The 22,235-nt window shown below is 34.8% G+C and overlaps 1 protein-coding gene across 7 annotated transcripts in view; it reads left to right on the forward strand.

Annotated features, from left to right (window-relative positions):
• Window positions 1-22,235, forward strand: part of PHF3 (PHD finger protein 3) — a 193,818-nt gene that overhangs the window by 161,351 nt on the left and 10,232 nt on the right. For 2 of the 7 annotated variants that reach the window (XM_056488610.1, XM_056488609.1), the window contains exons 2-9: window positions 2,299-2,375; window positions 2,634-2,795; window positions 3,879-5,664; window positions 15,936-16,260; window positions 17,281-17,458; window positions 18,967-19,117; window positions 19,243-19,399; window positions 20,448-20,564. In XM_056488610.1, coding sequence (XP_056344585.1) covers window positions 2,654-2,795; window positions 3,879-5,664; window positions 15,936-16,260; window positions 17,281-17,458; window positions 18,967-19,117; window positions 19,243-19,399; window positions 20,448-20,564 — 2,856 coding nt within the window. In that variant the 5' untranslated portion in view covers window positions 2,299-2,375; window positions 2,634-2,653. Of the gene's footprint in view, window positions 1-2,298; window positions 2,376-2,633; window positions 2,796-3,878; window positions 5,665-15,791; window positions 15,814-15,935; window positions 16,261-17,280; window positions 17,459-18,966; window positions 19,118-19,242; window positions 19,400-20,447; window positions 20,565-22,235 lie in introns of those variants that run through there. The other 5 variants (XM_056488607.1, XM_056488608.1, XM_056488612.1 and 2 more) reach the window with 4 other exon arrangements.

The following is a 22,235-nucleotide window of genomic DNA, read 5'->3' on the forward strand; positions in this document are numbered from 1 at the left end:
AGAAACTCAAAATCGTTAGGTGAAGGTCAGTGGTGCCTCATCCAGTATAAATATGTTGAATGTGACTTGTACTTTTCTTATTTGCAATCTGTTCAATTGCACACTGGTGTGCAACTCTTCCTATTCAGATAAGTTTTTGCTTTAGTTATTCCTTTTTTATTTTTCCTATTTTATCTTTCTAATTTCTGTACTTACTGCTGACATAATCTTTAGATATTTGTTGCTAAGATAATCTCTACTTTTTTGTTCTTTGTGGCTTTGCTTTTCTTGGTTTAATCTTTCTCAAGGTTTTCTTTACCTCCATTTCTCCTTCATGATTTACTTTCTTAGTCTTCTTTGTATCTATTGCTGTTCTCTGTCACTTTTTCTCTTCCCAGCAGGGTCTGTGTGGAATGCTCCTCATCAGGGGCCTCATGAGACTGTCTTTACTAGCTGAGTTGTAGCTCAGATGGTTTGAGATTAGCAAGATTCTGTGCTTCAATTCCTCTGTAAAATTAAAGCTACAGCACAGAGTCTTGTAAGTATGAAACTACTTTAATTCTAATATTTCAAACTGTCTGTCAATAATGGACTGAATGTGTCTCTTTAGTTTAATAAAGGAGGGCATATAAATTCCTTGAGCAAGAACATTGTAAAGCCGAAGACTAATATCAGCCCTTTAATATGCTCCAGAGTTGCTTCAGAATCTTAGTAGTTTTTATTTTTCATATCGTCTTCAGTAGCTTAGTAGTTCAGTACTACACAGAAGGAACAGAAGTGGATGTGAAATAGTCTCTTTTGTCACAGTCTGTTCCCAAAAGCCAGTGTCTTGTTTTGCTGGAGCACTATGAAAACCTGAATACCAAAGTGCAGAGCTGCTGGGAGGATGTAATCTGAGAACATGGGAATGGGCAGCTGGAGTTAGGGTGAGGGTCCATCTCGTTCAGATTTCCATCTTAGACAAGGGCCAGTATTAGGTATTTACTGGGAAAATAATGTCTAAAAGGGCAGTTACAGTGTAAGTTTTCTGCCAGTGTGTCCAGTATGTAGCAAAAAAAGTGATTAAGGAACACTCTGGAGTAAGACAAACTTTATCAGCCTCATGCACCTTGTGTGTGATATTGTATGTTTGTAAACACACACAGATGTAAAGGTGGCTTTGTGGATTGGAAAGTGGAAGTGCACAGTAATTTCCACAAACACTTTTCCTTGTAACTGATGTGTACAATGCAGTAACTAAAAATTATGGTTAAAATTAAATAAATGACCATAAATTGTTAGCTTAAGAAACTCCTAGCTTTCAGCTCCTAGCAGCCATCTCATTACAGAGGTTCAGAATGCTGATTGCCTGGTGCCATAATCAGCCTTCCTTAAGATGCTGATAAAAAACTTTCTAATATTTGAGCTTCTTAATTTTGCTTGGTTACTTTATTATTTTATTCTTCATGGCAGGTAATTGTAAATTCATAGACTTGGTTATCATCAGTCTTTGGCTTCAGCAGTATTTTGCTGCTTCCAATTTTTGTTATTTTAAAAGTATGCTTATTATTGTAGTACCTTCACAAGGGCATTGGTTATTTTTTAGGTTGAAATAATACCAGACTTGAGAAGGACCAGGAGGTGACGAATTTTCTGAGCTGATCTAAAAATTCTAAGAATTTTAAATTTTGTTTGCTTTTTTGACTTTTGTGATCAATGTGTTAATTTATATAATTTTTAAGTAAGCAATTTTTAGAATTTTTTTAGATATCATATATGTGTCATGTGAGTTTATCTTAAAAATGCTTCAAGGTTGGTGTCTTAATAGTGAGAAACAGACATACTTGATTGTTTGGAGTCTCTGTTAAAATTGTTAGACCTTCCCATGTGTTTTGTTAAGTCACTTGGGTATTTGGCTTGATCTCACAAGGTTTGCATCCTGTGGGGACCAGGATTCATTATCACACGTATCACATGTGGGATCTTTAAATAGGAGAGCCTACCACTGCAAGAACCAAACTTAGAGCAAGTGAGGAGAATGGCTGGTGTAGTGACCTGACTGCCTCTTAGGAAACCTCCTTACAGGAGTGACCTCTGGCATCTTTTTCAGGTTAGTGGAGGATAGGAGTTCACCAAATATAATGTTCCCTTTCTTGCCTGGGAGGTTAAGTGCTTGCTGCTCTTAAAGCTCTTCTAAAAAGGCATTACAGATGCAGATACCTGATATTTGTAGGGGTGAGAATTTTTAAATAGTATCCTTTGAGAGAGCTGTGATTTTTTTACACTCTTCAGTTCTGGATCAGCTCTTTCTGCTGTTTACCTTTCTTCACTTTTTCTTAGGTGGGAAGGGACAGTGAGGGGCAGCTGATCCTCTTAAGACTGGGGACCTTCCTGTGGCAAAAAACTCCAATAAAAATGTGAGTCCGCAGAAAGCTATGAGGGCTATCTACAGAAGTTTTAAGCTGTGGGTGATAGCTTCTTCTACACTGAAACTGCCTCACATGAGAATTTTCTGTCCTTCGTTTCTTCATTTTTTCCTCTATTGTTTGATTTTAGATGGCAAATTTATGGTTTTTTTTTAATGTCTCTTCCTCTATCTTGCTCAGCATTATAGCTGCAACACTTTTTGATCATGTTAAGTTTTAGGCTCTTTCTTGTTTGTTTGTGTTTTCCAGTTATTGGTCTTGATGATACTATGGATGAAGAAGGAGTTAAAGAGAGTGGTAATGACACCATTGATGAGGATGAGCTTGCTTTACCTAATAGGAATTTGAGAAGCCGTGCTGAAGAAGCGTCAGTCACGTCACCAAGGAAATCACCACGTTTAATGGCACAAGGTGATCATACATTATGTGTTTGCACATTTGAAATAAATCAAATCTTTAAAATCCCACCCCAAACACTTACAAATTTAACTTGATTCTGTGAATTCTGATATAGAAACTTCCTTTTTCATACACTGCAGCTAGAAGCTGGCATCCATAGGGTATGAGTCAATTAGAATTCCTCATGCTTAGTGTCTTGCTTATGGTCATTAAAATAATTTTTAAGGTTTTGATCCTTTTACCTACATAAGATTAATAATGTGATTCTTCACCAACAAAAGCATGATGGAGTTACAAAACCACATTGGAATATTAGGTTAGCATGTCTCTGTTTCCAGTTAAAATTTTTATATGCTTATTCTCTTTTTATTTAAAATTAGATTAAGGTATTGCAGAAAATTTTTAATCAAAATATCTCAAGATACTTAATATTTTATTAAAATATTTAGATTGTGTTAGCTAATTTATTATATTATGAGTTTTCTAACCTGTTGAACTTATTTACTGCTCTGCTTTTTTCCCCTATAGAGCAGATTGATTTAAAAAGATAAAATTACTTAATATGGAGATCAGAATTTAAATAAGAGCCTGTGGTACACAGCTGGTGATTATGCTGTTTAGAAAGGCACTGGAATGGTTACTTGTTTAGGAAATATAAAAGCTTTCATCAGGTGAGGATGTGACTGGATCTCAGATTTGTAGACTGTTCTCTAAAAGATTTTTAAACTTCAGTTATATTTCTAATCACAATATAGCTTGTGTAATTTTTGTTTGAGGTAGAAAAGGCTGACAGGTTGAAAAGTAGAGTTAGTCTTGATTGCCTTTCTATCATCACTTGTGTTTTGTATGTACTATTTATAAATTCTATAGCCTTTAAAATAATGGGATTTTACATCCAAATTATGTCAGTGTAAAATTGAAATGCAAGTAATTTGGGTTTGGAGGGGTTTTTAAGTTTAGTAAACAACTAAGTTTTAAGTTCTCTTTGTATCCAGTAAGCTAAACTGGGGTAAGTCGCTTCTATTCTCGGCAAATCTTGTATTTGCAAAAAGAAGGAAGCAGAATAGCTAAGAGATTTTCTTCTTCCCTTCCTAGAACCAGTACGGAGTCTGCGGCAGAGCACTCTAGCCAAGCGTTCCAATGTTGCTCCTCCTCTTAATACCAAGAAATCATCTGTAAAAAGTGGGTCTGCTCCAAAAAGTGGACAGAAACAAGAGAGAAGTCCGGTTAAAGAGACAGATGCTGCTGCACGCTTGAAAACGGAGCAGCCTAGGGAGGTTAGACGTAGTACAAGACGATCAGGACAGGTGGAAGGAACAGCAGCAGCAGTAACAGCATCCCAAAGTAATACAAAATGTCTGCCTGGTCCTGAAGGTGTGAAAGAAATAAAGTCTGAAACCCCTGAGCAGGCAAAAGGTGAAGAAATATCCCAAGAATTAAGTTGTGCTAATTTAACAGAACCCTGTTCTCCTTCTCCCGGGAAAACAAAGGAAATAGTAGATGTTGCAGTGAAGACTGACTCTGGGACTGCTGAGTCAGTTTGTTCAGTATCTACAGATACTGAAATGATTCCAGTTAAAAATGAAACAAGTGATGTGATTGATTCAATAGGCTTGGAAAATTCTTCAGAAGAAAAGACTGATAGTAAAGCAGAGGAATCAGAGAAGAAGGAAGAACATAATCAAATTGAAGTAACTGGAAAAGATGATTCATCTAGTGTTCACATGAATACAGATGAGGTTTGTGAGACCTTTTCAAATTTGTCTAGCTCTGTGAAAGAGGAGGTTGACTGCAGTTCAGGTTCCCACAATGTGGAAGTTCTTGATGAGAGCACATTGTCACTAAAGGAATGTGTAACAGAAGCTGGATGTGATGACAACGGAATGGAGAAAACTGAAACTTCATCTGAGAAAGTATTGGAGAGTACAGACTGTGATAATAAAGACTTGAAAAACAAAGAGTTTACTTCTGCTGACCCAGGAAATAGTGTTTTAGAAAGCACTGTTGACCAATCAAGCCAAAATGTACAGCAACAGATCAGTAGTACTAAAGTAGAAGGCCCAGAGGCATCAAAATTACAGGATGATGAGAAACAAATTGGTATTTCAACAAAATGTGAAAAGAACATTAGGCCCCGGCATAGTAAATCTGTAGCACAGAATAAACAAAGTCTGACTGCAGGTACTCAGCAGAAATCAGGTACAGTGCAACAAGAAGCGACACGGTCCAGAACGAGAGCTGGTGTCGCTGTTTCTGGCCTTCACAGTCCCTCCTCAGCAAGTCTGAAGCGAAATGCAGATGAGCAAGAGAGTCATCAGCATCCAAATAACCCAGTTAAAATTAGGAAGAAACAATCTGATCTGGGTTTGAAAGCAAGGAATAGTGTTTCAGGGGTGACTGTAAAAAAACAGACCAACACAAAGCTGAAGAAAATACCGCGAGTCCAGGCTTCTGGGCAAGCCCAGAAGTCATCAGTTCAAAAAGCAAATGAGAAATCTCCTACTCATCAAAGCTGTTCTAAAGATACCCACCATGTTTCCCATCCTGGTCAGAAGCAAGCCAGCAAACACCAACTTGCAACTGGGCTAAAAGCAAATAGCTCCACAAAGGAAGAGGCAGATACTAAAGATCCCTCTGTTGTAGAACACGTGAAGGAGGATGATAAAGAAAAAAACAAGTCAAAAAGAAATGATAAGACTCTCCAACCTCGCCAGAGAAGAAGTAGCAAAAGTCTCTCACTTGATGAACCTCCCTTGTTCATTCCAGATAACATTTCAACTGTTAAAAGGGAAGGCTTGGAACATACCTCTGCTAGTGAGAGCAAACATGTTTGGGTGCCCAGCAAGCAGTGTGGCTTCTGCAAAAAGCCACATGGCAACAGGTGTGTGTGGCAGTGTGTCTTAGGAATTTATTATTGGTCTTGGAAAATGATTTTTTTCTTTCCACCAAATGTTTCACACTGCTCATACCCCAGCAAAGTCCTAGTCTTTCAATACAGTCGGTTAATTTCCTTTGCACTTTTTTTCCCGTCATTTAAGCAGAGAATTAGAAACTAATTTGTCCCAAAAGTTTGAATAGAAATGTTTTATTATATGAGTACGTATTTTGATGACTGTATAATTCTTCTATGCTATTTAATTATGCACTTTAAACTTGATTTTTTTCATAGAAAAGAAATTAGATATCTGTGTTCCAGGTTGTCATTTCCTTCTTTCCAGAGACTTCTTAAGTGGAAGGATCACCGTCAACCAAAGAAATCAAATAATTGTTTACATGTGACTTTTATCTGGTACAGGATAGAGATATGGAGGTTTTTTTCACTTTATGTAATGATTGCAGTGAGGTTTTCATGTAAAAGTGATTAAGTAATTGGTGGGATGGAGAGAAAGAAGAACATGAAAAATTCCGCAAAACTTCCACATGACCGTTTCTGAATTTACCTTTAAACTTAATAATGAATTTGCCTCTGAAGTTGTTAATATTCCTCTGTGGCAAAACTTATTCTACATAGTGAGTTTAAAAAGACCATTTGGTTTCACTAATGATCTGTCAGTCCAAGAATAAGAATTTCTTTATTACACTTACTGTGTATTAATACTGAAGAATTTTTTTGTTGCTGTTCTACCTGCTAGCCTACTTTTTGGTTTTCTAATGTCAAATTGAAGATGTTTATGATTAGCTTATGTGAGAGAAAATTTTAATAGTAATTTTTAGTGACTGTGCTTTAGAACTCCATGTCTCAGGATGAAATATGGAACAATTACCTTGGGCACCTGAGGGGTTTTTTTGGCATTTGTTTGTATCTAAGAAGCCCTTCTGAGCTTCATTCCCTCATTGTATCATATTTGAAAAACAAATACAAGAAAATTCATGTACTGTACATCATTGTGGCCTTCTAAAAGAATTAGTAAGACGCTTGCTCCTTGTGGGTGCTGAGGATTACCTGATTGAAAGGGTGCTCAAATTTAGTTCCTTGTTCTACTTACAAAAAAAACCATCCTTTTATTTTTAAGACTCTTATCATTTGTTCTTTGTAAGAGTGTTTAATTTTAAGCAGGTTGCATTTCTTTAGTTTTTGTCATCCTAGGCATTACCATGAAAGTAGAACTGTGTGAGTAGCCTGTATTTCAGTGAATTATTTACATCCCAAAAGGCTGCTTTCTGGGTACAAAAATGCTTCTGTAGATATTTTTAAAGCAAAATCTGGTATTTGAAATTTGAACTACTTGATAGCTGTTAGAAATGCAGGTTTGACTTGAACTTGTGATATATTCTTCCTATTTTTGCTAATATTTAAAGCAGTTTATGGGTTTGATTTTTTTCAATGTCTTGTTTAGAGTTCAGAAAGTCTTGATTTTTATTACTAAATGGATCTAACCAGTGTGGGAAGATGTGGCAGTGACTCAGTTAAATCTACTTATTTTAGTTTATAAAGTCAAAGTAGCATTACAGAATATACAGGGATACACAGTGACATAGGATTAAGTTCAAAATACCCAATTTTACATTGCCAGTTCTTACTGCTGCCAGAAGAATAATACAGAGTATGAATCACCCGCTGAGGTTGGATTGAGACAGCCCATGAGTTGCCACAGATGGTAATTACGAGTATCATCAGTTTTGTGATGTCAGTCTTCAGTGTTTTAGGGTTCTTGTGTTGGAGTTGTGTTATTTTTTATGTCTGCATTGCAAAACTGTTGATACAACCAGCTCTTTGAGCAGAAGATAATCAGATTTGCTAAACATAGAAAGATTTTTGTACAAAGATAAACACAGAATTTTTATATATAGAATGTGACTGAGACACAGTAGTGGAATAAGGAACCTTGCAGTATTGAGCTTCATTCCTAATAACAGAAATTTTAAGACTGTTAGTGTGTGACTTTATTATTACTAGCCTAAGTAATAAAGTTTTAATTTGTTCAGATTACTTTACTTTGTAGTTTTATGCCACAACTTAAACCTTGCAGATGTACTTGCTATGATTAAGATACAAGAGGAAGCAAAACTTGAATCTCCAGTTCCTTGACATTTTGTCCTAATTTAATTAGTGCAAGAAAAAGAAAACACTTCTAGTTCAGTGCAAAAGAGAAGAAGTGTCAGATGATACATTTGAATTCTGTTTCTTGGAAACCCATCAAAACTATCAACATTTACTGTAATGAAAAGGGAATTTTAATTTGCTGCTTGGACTACTTTTCAAGGAATTTTTGTTCCTCTTTTGAAACCACCTAGCTGGTCACTCTTACCCTTTTTTCTCTGTTCATTGTATAAGAGAAAATGAGAAAGTGTAAGACACAAATGCTGTCAAATGACTGTATGTTCAGGAAGTGTCAAAAGTGTCAAAGGCAGAGCTAAGATTTGAAACAACATTTGTGTTTATATCTTGCTCTATGGTTATTTCAATTTGGGAAATTTTTAATCAATGCTGTGGTACAAATTGCTTGTAGGAAAGGAAGTTAAACTGAAGTTGCAGCCCCAAACTGGGCAATAATTTGCCAAGAGCTTTGTAGGATGTCATTTTAAAGTAACATATTTAAAATTCGGGATTTAGAGTAGTAATCACTTGAACCTTTGTATTCTCTGTAATAGATGTAAAGCCACTAACTTGTTGTTACTGTAATACCAAGCTTGGAGAATTAATTCAGGTTGAACATAATGTGTGGAAATCATGGCATCAGCTTTCTTTGTGTGCAGAATTCCCAAAGAGCAATGTTTACATAAGCCTTAGACAGACCCAGAGTAATTTTGCTCTGCCTGCTAGAAGAGTAGAAGGATGGTACTTCAATGTTGTTTTATTGCAGATCAGCATGTGACAAATGGAGTAAATTTATATCTTTAGGAATGCATGCAGTAATTTGCTGTCCACATGCAAAGTCTAAGTATGCTTGTACTGCAGATACAGTGGATTTGTCTGGGAAAGGAGGAATTCTGTTTTATAAAGATGAGATTTGCATGATCGAAAAGTTTACAAATTATAACATACTTTGTAGGAGACAGTGTTTGGTTTGCTTTTTGTTAATAGATTATCATTGTTTGGCACTTGAGCTTTGAGCAATGACTTCATGCTCTCTCTTCCATTTGTCTTGAAGTTTATAAGCTTGTAACCATGATAGCTGTTATATATATATATATATATTTTTTTTTTTTTTTCATTACTCAGAGAATGGGTTGTCAGTGTTTGGCTTTAGGACTCAGCCTCTTTGCTTTATGTATTGTGACGTATCTTTGCAACGTAACTAAAAAGAATTTCTCTTTCATATGGAAACTAAGCCTTGTGTTTCTGCACAAGTCAGATGATAATTTACTTTTTGTAATTTTCAGCACATCTGAAAGGGTATTTTTCAGTGCAAGGTTTGAATTGTTGTTACTCAGTGGTATTATTTTCAACATGTTTGATGTTGCCAGCGTGTTCCCATATTGCTGTCAGATGTTTTCTAATCAGCTCATAACATAAATCACATGCAAAATTTTTCATTTATCTATCAATAGTTGAAAAGCGTGTATGTGTATGGGTACGCATATCACATTGAAAAATGTTAGACTAAAGTTACTACTCAAATTCCTAATGAATCCAAGTGATGCTGAAAATACTAAGCTTTGTCACGAACAGTAGTTACTTTTCCAGAAGACAGATTAAAGGTTGCTAAAGATAGTTGAATTTTAAAAATAATATGCAATTTCTTTGCTTAGTGCTAAGCGAAGATGGTAGCTCTGCAGATACTGAGAAATTTGCTAATGTAAGATTTCTCTGATTTTTTCACTGTAGATGTTTACATTCTCTGCATGCTGGAGGGCTGAACCGGTTTCTTGCTTGTACAAATGGACAAACATTTTTCAGATTGTCTCCTGTGTGTGTAGACTGTCCTCTTTAATAAGAAGTACCATCAATTTTGGATGAATAATTAATAGTAGACAACTTGAGATACTCTGTTTCTGAGCAAATGTTCTAGAAAGCATTATCACAGAGTGAACTTGTAACTTTTAATTTGGTGACTTCCTCTTGATTTCAGCTGTTCTGAGTAAGATTAGTAATGTTGTAAAAGATAATTAATTGGCAAGTGCTGATGTTGATTTAGCAAAGGTACAGTATTCCTTATCTCTTGATTACACATAATTCCTAAAAAGTTCCTTCAGAACTGTAGTACAGAAAAGTATTTTGGCAATGATAAATGCAAGGTGGATGTGAACTGCACACCATTTTTACCCATAGTAAAGGTTATTAGGAGATCTGTATTTTTAAAATAGTGCTCAATATCAGTAAATTATAGTGGGTCCAGGTTATCATACAATTTGCACAGCCAATACAAAAGAGAGTAATTGAGAAAGGAGCTTAAGGCTCCAAACTTATAGCCATTCTTGAATTACGTATGCATATTTTTTTAGGTAACCGTCTGTGGATAGTATATAACAAAGAATTTCTTGTGACAACATTGTTCACAAGGAAGAGTAATTAGAATAATGATGGTACCTAGTTCTAGTAAATGTCCATTAGATAATATGAGTATGTAAAGCAGCAGGTTATGCAAGATGTCATCAGTTTACAGTAATGGATGATGCTTTTAAATTTTCTGCCTCTGTTACTGCTTTCTTCCTCTGTGAATCTTGCAACATTAAAAGCTATTGTGCTTTTCCACCCACAGCTGTAGAAAAACTGACAGCATAAACTAAACAACATTGTAATGTATAATTAACGAAGGAAAGAACTCCACTGTGATTTTTATTTATGGTTACATAATTGTATTTGTAGACTTTATATGGATTATGTTACTATGCTGCAGTATTGGCAAGATTATTATTAATACCAGTGGCATTAAGGAATCAAGCAAATGATACCATAAGTTGTCTAAAATAGTTTTTAAGATGTGCGTAAATGCAAAATGCTTATAAATGCAGTTTATAAAGCGTATGATGCTTGTCCTGCAACACGCAATGTGTGTAATGGAACTTCCCTTAATGATTATATATATGTGTGTGTGTGTACATAATTTTTAGTGCAGATTTGTAATTAGTATTAGGAAATGTATCCATTTTTTCAGGCTTTTGGGGAAATTTAGTAGTTTAGCCTTTGCTGTTTGGCATGTTTCATGAATTCATCTTTAATTGAAAAAGCATAGGGTTATTTGTCTTCCTGCAGCTTCCTCTTTGAAGGGGAGGAATTACACCTTTAAGAAAGAGAAGAAACATACAGCATAAAATATGGGTTATTGAAATTTAGTTCTTAGGCAATAAGTTTGCAGTGTCTTTTTCGTGTGCTGCAAATTCCATGTAAAGAGATCTGCTGATAGTGATTGAGAGAGGTTTGTGGGTTTTTTCTAGAAGATCAGAATTTGAAAAATCATGTCACTTGTGTTAGAATTTCAAAGGGAAACAAGTGCAACTGCTTAAGTCTCTGTGCTTACAAGTTATTGCAGATTGTTTTTGGACAGACCATATTTCATTTGAGCTTTGTATCAAGCGGTACCACTTCACTGATGTGGGCCATACACTGCTAAATGCCGTGCCATGAATATCTTGGCCCTGCTTTAACATCGGTTGGACTGTAGCATCAGTGCAGCAGAGAAACAATCGAAATGTTAATGCAAGTTTACAGCAGATGTGTGGAAGTTTGGTGAACAGTGCCATTAAGTGCAGATAGGGACTTGCTTTAAGTACTGAAGTCTTTAAGAAGTGAACAGTGGGTTTTCTCCTCTTAGGTGAGTTCAGGTACAGAGTGTTATTTTGAATAGTTTGGCTTGGGGTTTTTGTTTGGGTTTTTTTGGTTAAGATTTGAGTCCTGTTGTGGTATTTTTCCCAATCACTATGTACCACAGACATGGAGGATTAGAGAAGCAACTATATAGAAACTAAATTATTTTCTGTGGCAATGCAAATTACATTATTAAATAATCTTAAAATGCTGATTACTGTCCCACACTGAGCAACTCTTGACAGTTCCTAGTTTTTATTTTGTTTTGCTCAAGTATGGCTTTACAATGAAAAGCTTTTTTATGAGTAATGTGGTTTATGCCCATTTTACATTAATGATTTTCTCTGGAAACTTGGTGCTGTTACATTACTTGAATATATGAAAGTAATTTTAAAACATGGCCCATATATTTAGAAAATAAATTGTCCAAGCCTGAGTTCTTCATCTAAGAAATGAATTTAATTTACTACAAATAACATACCAAAGAAAGTCTTCCAATCACAAGAGAGATTGTGGCAGGTTTGCATTAATTTTTCTGTCTCTTTTTATGATTTTAAGGTGTCTCTTCATGCTGTTATGTGGACTACCCAGTGGACTCTTTAGAGGAATGAAACAGTAGCATACTCTATGCAGAAGTTCAAATGAGTTATAGTAGTGTCTGCTATCACCTGTCAATTTTTAAAATTTTTTTTCATACAAAAGAAAATTATATTAAAGTCCAATGAAAGCAAGTCCTTAATTGAATTGGGCATGATTTAATATTTTAAAAAATATTTTTTTCTCTTTCAGCTTTACATCTTCCAGTCCAGCCTTACAACATGGGTAAAAGTCCTGCACTTCAAATTTGAAGCAATCTGCAGTCAGAAACTTTGATGTTTTACTAGTCCAAGAAACCAGAACCGCTTCAGTCAAAAATAACAACTGTGCAAAAGGACATCCTTGAGCCTTCAAACCAGGCTTCAGTTTTTCTTGACTCCCCTATTTAGTTTGAACATTGCCCACTACCTAATTATAATTGTTATAAATCATAGTTGTTTTGTGTGCAGATGAGAGAAACAGACATGTAAAAGTGGCCTTATGGTAAAAAGAATTATCTATATTACTGGTATTAAAATCAGTTTGTTCTCTCCCAGTCTCAAAAGTTGCAGTCTTGCACTTGAACAGTCTTGGAAAAAAAAATCCCAGGTAGTAAAAATAGAGATTTTTTTTTTTTTTTAAGGCAGGCAGCACCAGTATTTTTATTACCATTTTGTATGACTAGGTTTAAACAAAACAATTATAAACAATACCTTATGTTTTATAGAACAGGCATCATGGACATTTCCTCATTCTTTTTGTAGTCTTGGTTTCTGAATCCTGAATTTTGTAGTTTTGTTGTGTGTGTTAAATGGAAACCCTGTTGTGAAGACTGGAATGAAGCCAAATGAATCTTCCATCTTCAGTAGTTTGCTTAAATGGCATCTCTCCTGATGTGTAGTTTTAGTGAAGAATGGTCTTTTCTGAGCTGGATTCATTGTAGGGTTTTTTGTCCTTTAAAACTTTTATTATTTATTTGATAGACCTGAAAATAAAGATTTAAGAATGGATACCTATCCTGGTGCCTTACTTACACACCATCTCTGTTACCCCCTTTAATATGTGTGAGCTAAACTGAAAATTTCCACATGCTGTCAATTTAAAGTTGAAGATGTGCAGCATCTTGTGTATTTTAGTTTAATCTCTTCAGCAAGTACATATTTTCTAATTATGAATCAAAAGTTTGGTTTGGTCACTGCAATCCATCTTCCTCGTATAACAAATTTGTCTCTGATGCCTGAATTTACAAACTGAGAAAAAAAATACATATATTTTAATAAAAATTCAATTAATAGCAGTTGTGGCTTCATGATGGTGTATTCTTGGTTTCCTTTTATTTTTGAACAACAGGCATTAATTCCTTAGGACACCAAAACACCCTTTAAGTATGATGCTTTGGCTGTATGCTTTGACTTTATTTCAGCTTTGCAGAAAATCTTACATGGGAAATTTTTGTTTCAGTGTTCCCAGTGCTTTACTGGTATTTTATTGCAGGGGTATGAGACGTGTTCTATGTAAAACACCCACTGTGCTTTGCAGTTATGAAAGAGGCACTCACCTTACATTTTCTGCCTGTGCATGTTTGACTCTAGGTTCTCAGAAAGGAGCAGTCAGCTTTGTGTAGCAGTCCTGTTGCTTCTTTGTTTTTCTGTTGTACTTATAAATGCTGAGGTATTACTCTGCTGAGACCATCAGAAGTAGTTGTCCCCTAACATTACCTTTCTTGTTTTTGCAATTTGCTGGAAATGAATCTGTAAAGATTGGGATACTGACAAAACATGAAGGAACCTCTGCCTTCTTAATTAAAATTATGAACCAGATGGGCAGATATTGTTTGCTAGTGATAAGTGATACTATTAAATTACTTGCAGCTCAGAAAAAGAAAATTCAAAATGAGAAAATATTGTTATTCCCAAACTAGTTTAAAAACCAGTTTCTTCAAATCTAGCAAACATCATCATAGGCTTTTTCTCAGTCTATGGACCTCTAAAATTTCTCAGACTCATTTTGCATCAAAATAATATTTTCTTCTGCAGAATGTAATCCTGACATATTTTGAGTAGGGAGGGATAGAACATAAAGACACAGATTTTTCTTTTCTTCTCTTATTTCAACTGTCTGCTGTTATACAGTAAGAGTTTTCACCTCTTCGAAGCAACAGTAGTTTTTGAATACAATGCCTACATCAAGCCACCTGGAGCATGCATTTACAGTTCTGGAGAATAGGAGTTGCTCTAAGCACATCCTGTAATGTTTATGTGGTTCTGCCAAGTAGGTAAGTCAGCAAATAGCAGACCCTGGCCTAAGTGGGGATATACATGTTAGGAATATCTTTGCTTGGAATCATCTAATGGAAGAGATCTATAAGTATTAGGTTAAAGAAATAGGATTTGCAGCTCAGTCTATTCAACTCTTAACCTGGTTGCTTCAGCAATATATTTTTCATTAATTACTTTTGAAGTCAGATCTGTCTTCTATGAAATTCAAAACCTAGAAATTCAATAATTTTGTAGTATTAACAAAGAACTTCTACTTTCTTTAATACACTTGCAGTCTTTCTGGATTTTCCAGACTATATGTTAAAGTACATATCTTGAATACAGTTTGTGTAAATATAAAAGAAAATTAAAAGAAGAAAAATAAAAATGGAACAAAAAACCCCCAACAAACCAAAGTGCACACAAAAAAACCAAAGAAAACAAACCCCCCTCCCCCCCGCCCTGTAAAAAATATGAAAGCTGAAAGAGAATATGACTGGGTATTGCAAGAGATCTTCCTATATGATTTGAAAGCTGTTCCTTGCTGACAGGTTCTTTATTTGTAAAAAAGAATCCCTACCATGCAAGTCTCCTGAACTAGTTGCTTTTTAGTCTGTGGAACTTTAAAATTCGACATCATTCCCCGATATTTGCACTGGAAATTGTACCTATCAGTGCAATTAGGTGTTCATGATACCTGATGGAAGTTTTCAAAATGCTTTCACAAAATAGTGAGAAATTATGTTTTTATTTTAGACCAGGTGACCTTTACAATGCTTTGAAAATACTATTTGTATCTAAAGTTGATTTTGCTTTTAAAATAATGCAGTTAAGTGACTTGTGAATTGAAGGGTGTAATTTAAGAGAGAGTCATTTTGGTGTTTGGAACATTCTCTAAATAACTATTAGCTCTAAATACAATACCTGAGTAGTGCAAAAGTGTGTACCTTATTTAAAAGAAAACACTGCAAGCTGGACAGGTGGTTTTAGAAGCCAAACTCCTGGCTCCATATTCACCAGTACAGAGAATGAAAAGCAACTTTCTAGAAATAATTTAGTAATAATGGTCTAAGGAATGAGATGTAAAATAACAGCTAATTTGGAATAGAATAGATATGCCCATTGTGTTTGTCATAACATTTAAAGACCTCATACTGCTGAGGAGGATTGCTCTGCTGATATGTTTTTGATGAATGATGACAATCAGATTTGTAGGAAAGCAAGGATAATATCTTGCAAAAAAATATCAAGTCTTTTCAAACAAGTTTACTGTTTCTGAGAGTTGCTGGGTTTTTGGTTTTGTTTTTTAACATTCATAAGAACATTGATAGTAGTCTGAAAAGAAGCTTGGTAGGATTTGGGAGCAAGTTACACAAACACAGCGAGGTTTTGATAGTCTCTTGGACTACTGTAACAGGCAAAAAGGCAAAAAAAACCTCTCAGGAAGATGATACCATGTCGTAAGGCTGGAGATGGATGTAAAGCACCAAAGAAAACCACTTACTAGGTAAGAACAAATGATTGAGATGTACAAATGAAAACAGTTATGCTATATCTTGCTGAAGGTGCTGTATCTTCTTTCATAATCTTTCACAGTTTTCACTGACTTGCATCTTGCTTTGTTTTCAGGTTTATGGTAGGTTGTGGTAGGTGTGATGATTGGTTTCATGGTGATTGTGTTGGACTGAGCCTTTCTCAAGCACAGCAGATGGGTGAAGAAGATAAAGAGTATGTATGTGTGAAATGCTGTGCTGAAGAAGACAAAAAAATGGAGTGCTTTGATCAAAATGTACCAGATACTCAAGAGAAACTTGAGCATAAAGAAGAAAAAGCAATTGAGTGTGAAAAACTGGGGGTGTCAAAGCAAACTCCTACTTGTAATCTAAATACAATGACTGAAAAAACAAAGCAAACGGAGGATGCTGGGAAGCACAAAGTCAAAATCTTCAGACGGGTGAGTCTTATTTAATGTTTTAAGTTCTCTTAATTACTGGGGTTAGAAGGTTTCTTCCTGTCCCATTACCAATTTATAGACCATATTCGGACATCTTTGTGAATCTAATTTAAATTAATTGCAAAGTTACTTCATTTTCTAAGTGGCTTGACTCTTTGAAGAGGGTATTGCTAAGCTCTTCTTAGGTTGAGCAGGAATATGTGCACATCTCATGCATATAGAACATCCCAAGCTGGAAAGGACACAGCAATTGTCAAAGTCCTAGTCCTGTATGTGTGTATAAACCTATACATATAGGTGTACAAAGAAATGGTGAAGAACCTAGTGCATTTTTCTTTCAGATTTCTGAATGTATTGTAGGACATTTGTCAATTTGCTATGTGTGGAGGATGCAGATTAACAATATTAAAAACTAAGACAACAGTATTTTAGTTTTGATTGTTTTTATTTTAGATTGTGTGTAGAAAAAAATGCCTGGTGCTTTGGGGCTTTTCTACTTTTTATGTCTAATTTTATTAACCAAAGCATAATTTACGAAGATTATTGAGCTAATTCTGTTAGTATCTAGTGTCGTACTCATGATAACATAATCATCAGCCATCCTGTCTTATTTCTGAGGAGTAGTATTGAAATTCTGGAATATAAGCTCTTCTTTTTAATTTTAGTTTGTTTTTTCTTTCTAAACATAAGTGACCTTTGTGGCTAAAACTGGTTAAGGTTCATTGGGATCCCTGACTTTTTAAAATAACTGCAAACTTAGTGGTTGTCAACACAGAGCTTAAATGCAAATGGTGTGTGCTGTATCTTGAGCCAGTATTTAAAAGGTATTGTTCAGCAATGCTTGGCAGTAATTTGGGATATTGTTCAGTAGTTCTTTAGAAAATTATATGGTGGCACATACATCCAGGATATATATTGTACAGTGTAAAAAGGAAAAAAATGGGAAAAATATGTGGTAATTATGTAGAGGTTGATTGTAGTATTCAGTAGCATGCTAACATGTGTAAATGCTTCTTTCAGGAATCTGGGGATGGGAAGAATTTACCAGAGTCCAGAGACTCAGATACTAAAAAAGGGCAGCACGTTCCTGCTCGGAAAGGATCACAGACTGCTGCAATTCCTCGGCGGTCCCCTGAAGATAAAAATGAAAAAATAAACAAAGAATCCCTTAGTACAGTCGAAAGGTCCACAAAATCAGGTACCAAGATTTGGGGATGTCTCCATGCTGCAATTCACATCTATGTACAGTGAAGGGTGATACCTTTCTTTGTAACATCAGTTTTTCAAATCGTGTTTTATAGTGAATGTGATGAGCTGGATCTGAAGAGCTGTTTGTTCCTATAGAGTTTATGATCTTTATTTCTCATTTATTTTTCAGTTTTCTTTAGTAGGTAGATACGTCCTAGGTAGATACGTGTTTCCTGTTTCAATAGTAGAGGGTGCTTACATAATCAGAAGTGGGAGAAAAAGTACACAGACATCTCAGTATTAAGCTTTATTTTACATTGTATAAATGTAAAATTTGAAATACTCTCTCATAAAATACTGTGAAATGCTTTGTATGCATAAAGCTGGTTTAGTTGCTGTATAAATTATATTTTGACTTATTGATGTCTTTTGATAATAATTAATAAATTGACAATTTTATCAACTCATTTCAAAGGCGAGCATTATATTGCTTGCTGAGTCATCAGATTATCATCTGAACTTCATTTGAAGGATTGAAGGGACTTATTTACCCTTCTAGCCTCTCCCCAGCTCCCTTCCAGGAAGCATTTTTTTTCTAAGATTGTTGTAATGTGAAGTTGTTGTCATTTGGGACTGAAATCTCAGCAGCAAAGCTAGTGAGATTTTGTGTGAGACCTGTGTCTTTTACTCTGAAACTCAAGCTTTGAATTTTAGTCTGAAAGTGTATAACTTAGCTGGTCTTTTGCCAGTGCTGATGCATTCTAGAAATCTTCATCAGTCTTCAATTTGTTCCTTTTTTTCTGACTATAAAATGAAAAAAATAATATTACTTATTTCCCATTGCTTTCCTAAATAAAAGGGTGCTGCTCAAAATTAGTGACGTGTTCACATGCTGACATAAATGTGCTTTCCGTTGACTCTCTGGAAATCAGTAATTTTTCATTAATGATTTTAGTTTGATTTGTTTGTATTATTTATGACACAAACCTTTATAATGACCTTGAGTGTTACATGAATCAGAAGATGAGATTATTATAATTGAAATAATTTTGATGACTAACATGCAGAAATGTTAAGTTTAATGTAAAGTGGTATTTTAAAGTAAAGCTTTTGCTTATATGTGCTTCATAGTATATTATTTCGCAGTTTATTCATTGACAAATTAATCCATGCTGTTCCAAAATTTGAGTCAAAAATCATACTTAAGATCAAGCTAATGACTCATTGGTCATCTTGATTTGGTGTAGAAGAAAATACTTCAAATCAAAGGGCAAACCCCCTGTTTCTGCTAAGGAAGTTTTCATTCTGAATTAATCTAAGTAACATAAAACCCAAACCAAAGAAAGAAAACCCAACCAAACACAAACCATCCATCCTGTGGGTCCACTCCTTCTCCCTGAGGATCAATTCTTAGCAGTTTAAAAATAAAATTTTGTGAAAGCAATTCCATCAGAAGCAAAAGTTTATAAATAAGCCTACCTTGAGTATTTTACAGTTTTTAACTGCGTGTTTTGATAGGTATGCATGAGAAACAAGAAATTAAGAAAAAGAAAAATGAGAAAGGATCCATTAGTGCAACACACCTGCCAGCTGTACCAGCTTCCAAGCCTTCTGCTGATCAGATAAGACAAAGTGTTAAGCAATCTCTTAAGGAAATTCTTATGAAAAGGTAAAGATATATTAAGAAAGGAAATTATTAATTTGTATTTAGAAATATTTTCCTTTGGAAGACAGAGAAAAAACTGTTAATTATTTGGATGCATTTTGTAATTTTTGCACTGTGTTCTCTTATAGATTGACAGACTCCAGTTTAAAGATTCCTGAGGAAAGAGCAGCAAAAGTTGCCACAAGGATTGAAAGAGAGCTGTTTTCTTTTTTTCGAGACACTGACGCAAAGTATAAGAACAAATACAGAAGTTTAATGTTCAATCTGAAAGATCCTAAAAATAGTGTATGTGTGATTTGTCTGTTGTCCTTTTCAGAAATCCTTGATTTACTGTAGATTAAAGGAATGTAGAAACATTTCAATGTAGAAACGTTATCAGTCCCCTGCAGTTTAACCTGTTTGTTTTGGGGTTTTTTTTAGGTTTCCTTGATTTTTTGATGTTGTTCGTTCTTTGGGCACTCAATGTCCTCTGAGTTTTCCCCATCATTAATTCTCCAACTCCTTGCTCTTAGTGAACTGTCTTTTTGTTTGATGTCAAACTGTAGTAGATATAGCCTGCCTAGTTAGTGTTTCTCTTTACCACTGATTTGTTATTTAGATATTCCTCTCCCCCATAATTCTTTGCTGTTTACTACAGCTACTATTTTTCTGTCCGGGATCTCCCCACTGTGCTTTTTTACACACAGGTTTCTCAAGCTTGGTCTTTACTCTCTATTCTACTTTCTGTGAGCCCATTATTTAAGATCATGCCTCTTTAGCTTCTGTATTTTGTCCTTTATCAGTTATTCTGATCAAGTCACTTTGTTTATAGTATTTTGCCATTACAGTTAGCCAGCTGTAAATTAAAGAACTTCTATCTTAACTTTTATCTAACAATTAGCTTATGTTTTCTCTTTGTTCATACTGCTGAAGTGGTTGGTTGTCTTTTTTTTAAGCCCAGGACTTAATTTAATCAAAAAGCATACATATCCTTGTAAATACTTTCTTCTGTTTTTTGTGTAATGCAAAGAATTTGCATTTTTAAAAACAAAAACAGTAAACTGAGTTACTGCTGCAGTGGGCATATACTCTTTCTCCTTTGAAACAGCAGTTAATTATACATTTGATCATTAAGGGTATATGTAGATACATTGTAATGTAGAATAAATGGAGCTCTGGAATTAATCTTTTTATGTTTTAAAATCTAGTCCTGCTTCCTGCAGCGGAGATAATTACAAACCTATGCACTCAATATAGCTGTACAGAGCATGTTGTATGTTACTTCTCTGATTTGCTTCCTGCTACAAGCTATTTTTGTCTTGATAGCAATAGTTACTTTTTGTCTTTCTTCTAGATATTATTTAAGAAAGTCCTGAAAGGAGAGGTTACTCCAGATCATCTAATAAAAATGAGCCCAGAAGAACTGGCTTCTAAAGAACTGGCTGCTTGGAGACAGAGAGAAAACAGACATGTGAGATTTGTCAACTTACATTGTTTGTTTGACAGCCTAAGAATATGTAACTTCTGTTTGCAGGTCAAGTGTATGCAGAAAGAGCAAAATGGGTGTTGTGACTAAGCAGGAGAATCTCTATAATTAATTTAGTACCCAAAGATGTTGTTAGAATAAAAGTGAAAAAAGTGTACTCGGTTCCTTAGGGGTGGAAACCATGCACTTTCCTTTGCCTTGCAACTTTGTTCTTCTCTTCCTTCTGCCTCAAGAGTGAAGGCTTCTTTGTCCTTATTTTCCACAAGATTTTAAAGCTGTTGCTGGAGCTTTATAAACACCAGTTTTTTAAAGAGAGAGAGAGATCTATTTGGACAAACCAAACCAAAGCAAACTGGTGTTGTTTCTAACTTACTGGTGAAAAGTATTAAAAATCAGTCCCTGAGAGGTAAATCCAGAGATGAGAACCTGATCTGCCAGTCAGAAAAGCAGCCTAAAGGGACAACAAACAAAAACACCAAGCAGCAAAAGAAACCAAAGAAAGTGTAGAAAGTTTACTAGGTTAGTTTAAGCATGACTTCTCGAAACAGAAAGTCACTCTATATACTGTACTTACAGTTAAGAAGGAGAAATGGGAATAAGAAAACCTGTGTTATTTTTATAGAAAATTCCTTTTTGTTAGACATTGCTCCATTTGTTGGGCATTTAGTTTGACAATAACTACAGCTGCTTGGAAATGGCCATTAAAAATTTTCTGGTTTACAAAATCTGGATTTGTGTTGATGGGATCTTTGGTATTTATATTCCACATCATAGAACCTAAAAGCACAGTGTTTGGGTAGTGTAAATTAATCTCTGTGCTCAGAATTAATGTTCGGTAATAACTAATTTAGTAGAATGGAATGCTTAGTTTTAGACTGCAATATGCTTTGCAATAGTAATTATTCCTGTGGTTTTTCCTTGTCATTGCACATTGTGGCTACATCTGTTTATGAATCATGATAACTTTTTGCTACTTTCTGTGGAAAAACACTTGTTGATTATCTTGAGTTATTTCAAGGGCCTATAAAGGATTAAAAATTTGTTTTTTCTATATCTATCCAAAGCCCATCTTTTGTAGTGGAACTTTTTTACATTTTTTTAAATAAACATCAGTGAAATTCTGAAAACAGAATTATTATTTATGAAAAATAATATTCCACTGCTATGAGAAATATCTTCCCAAAAATTAGTATGCTGCTCAAAAAATTGCTGAAGAGTCTTAATTGTTTCAGAGAAATGCTTCAAAATTTCTAGAAACATGTAAAATAAATAGCAATGTATCACTTGACTGTATTTTTCATGTTACTCTTTAAGCAGGGCATTGAGACTGCTGCTTACTAATTTTTTTTTTTTAACTTCCCCAGGATGTTCAAAAGTATGTTGGTATTTTTCAGACAGATAAAGCAGTCATAGAATCCTTGTTTCATTAGTAAATCAGGTTTGAGATATTTGGCACAGCCAACACAACCCCCTCCTGGTGTAAGAAATGGAAATGTGCTTTAAGAGGCTATATTAGAAATAATGGTTTCTATTTTATTTTATTGCAAGAAGATAAATCAGCAGTGCTATCGGAATAAGCATCTCCATTACTTTCAAAAATACCTTTAAATTTTTTTTGAGGTGAAGCATTAAGTTTATGTACTAAAAAACAAGCTT

Source organism: Oenanthe melanoleuca, chromosome 3, assembly GCF_029582105.1.
Source record: "Oenanthe melanoleuca isolate GR-GAL-2019-014 chromosome 3, OMel1.0, whole genome shotgun sequence".
Lineage (NCBI taxonomy): Eukaryota > Metazoa > Chordata > Aves > Passeriformes > Muscicapidae > Oenanthe > Oenanthe melanoleuca.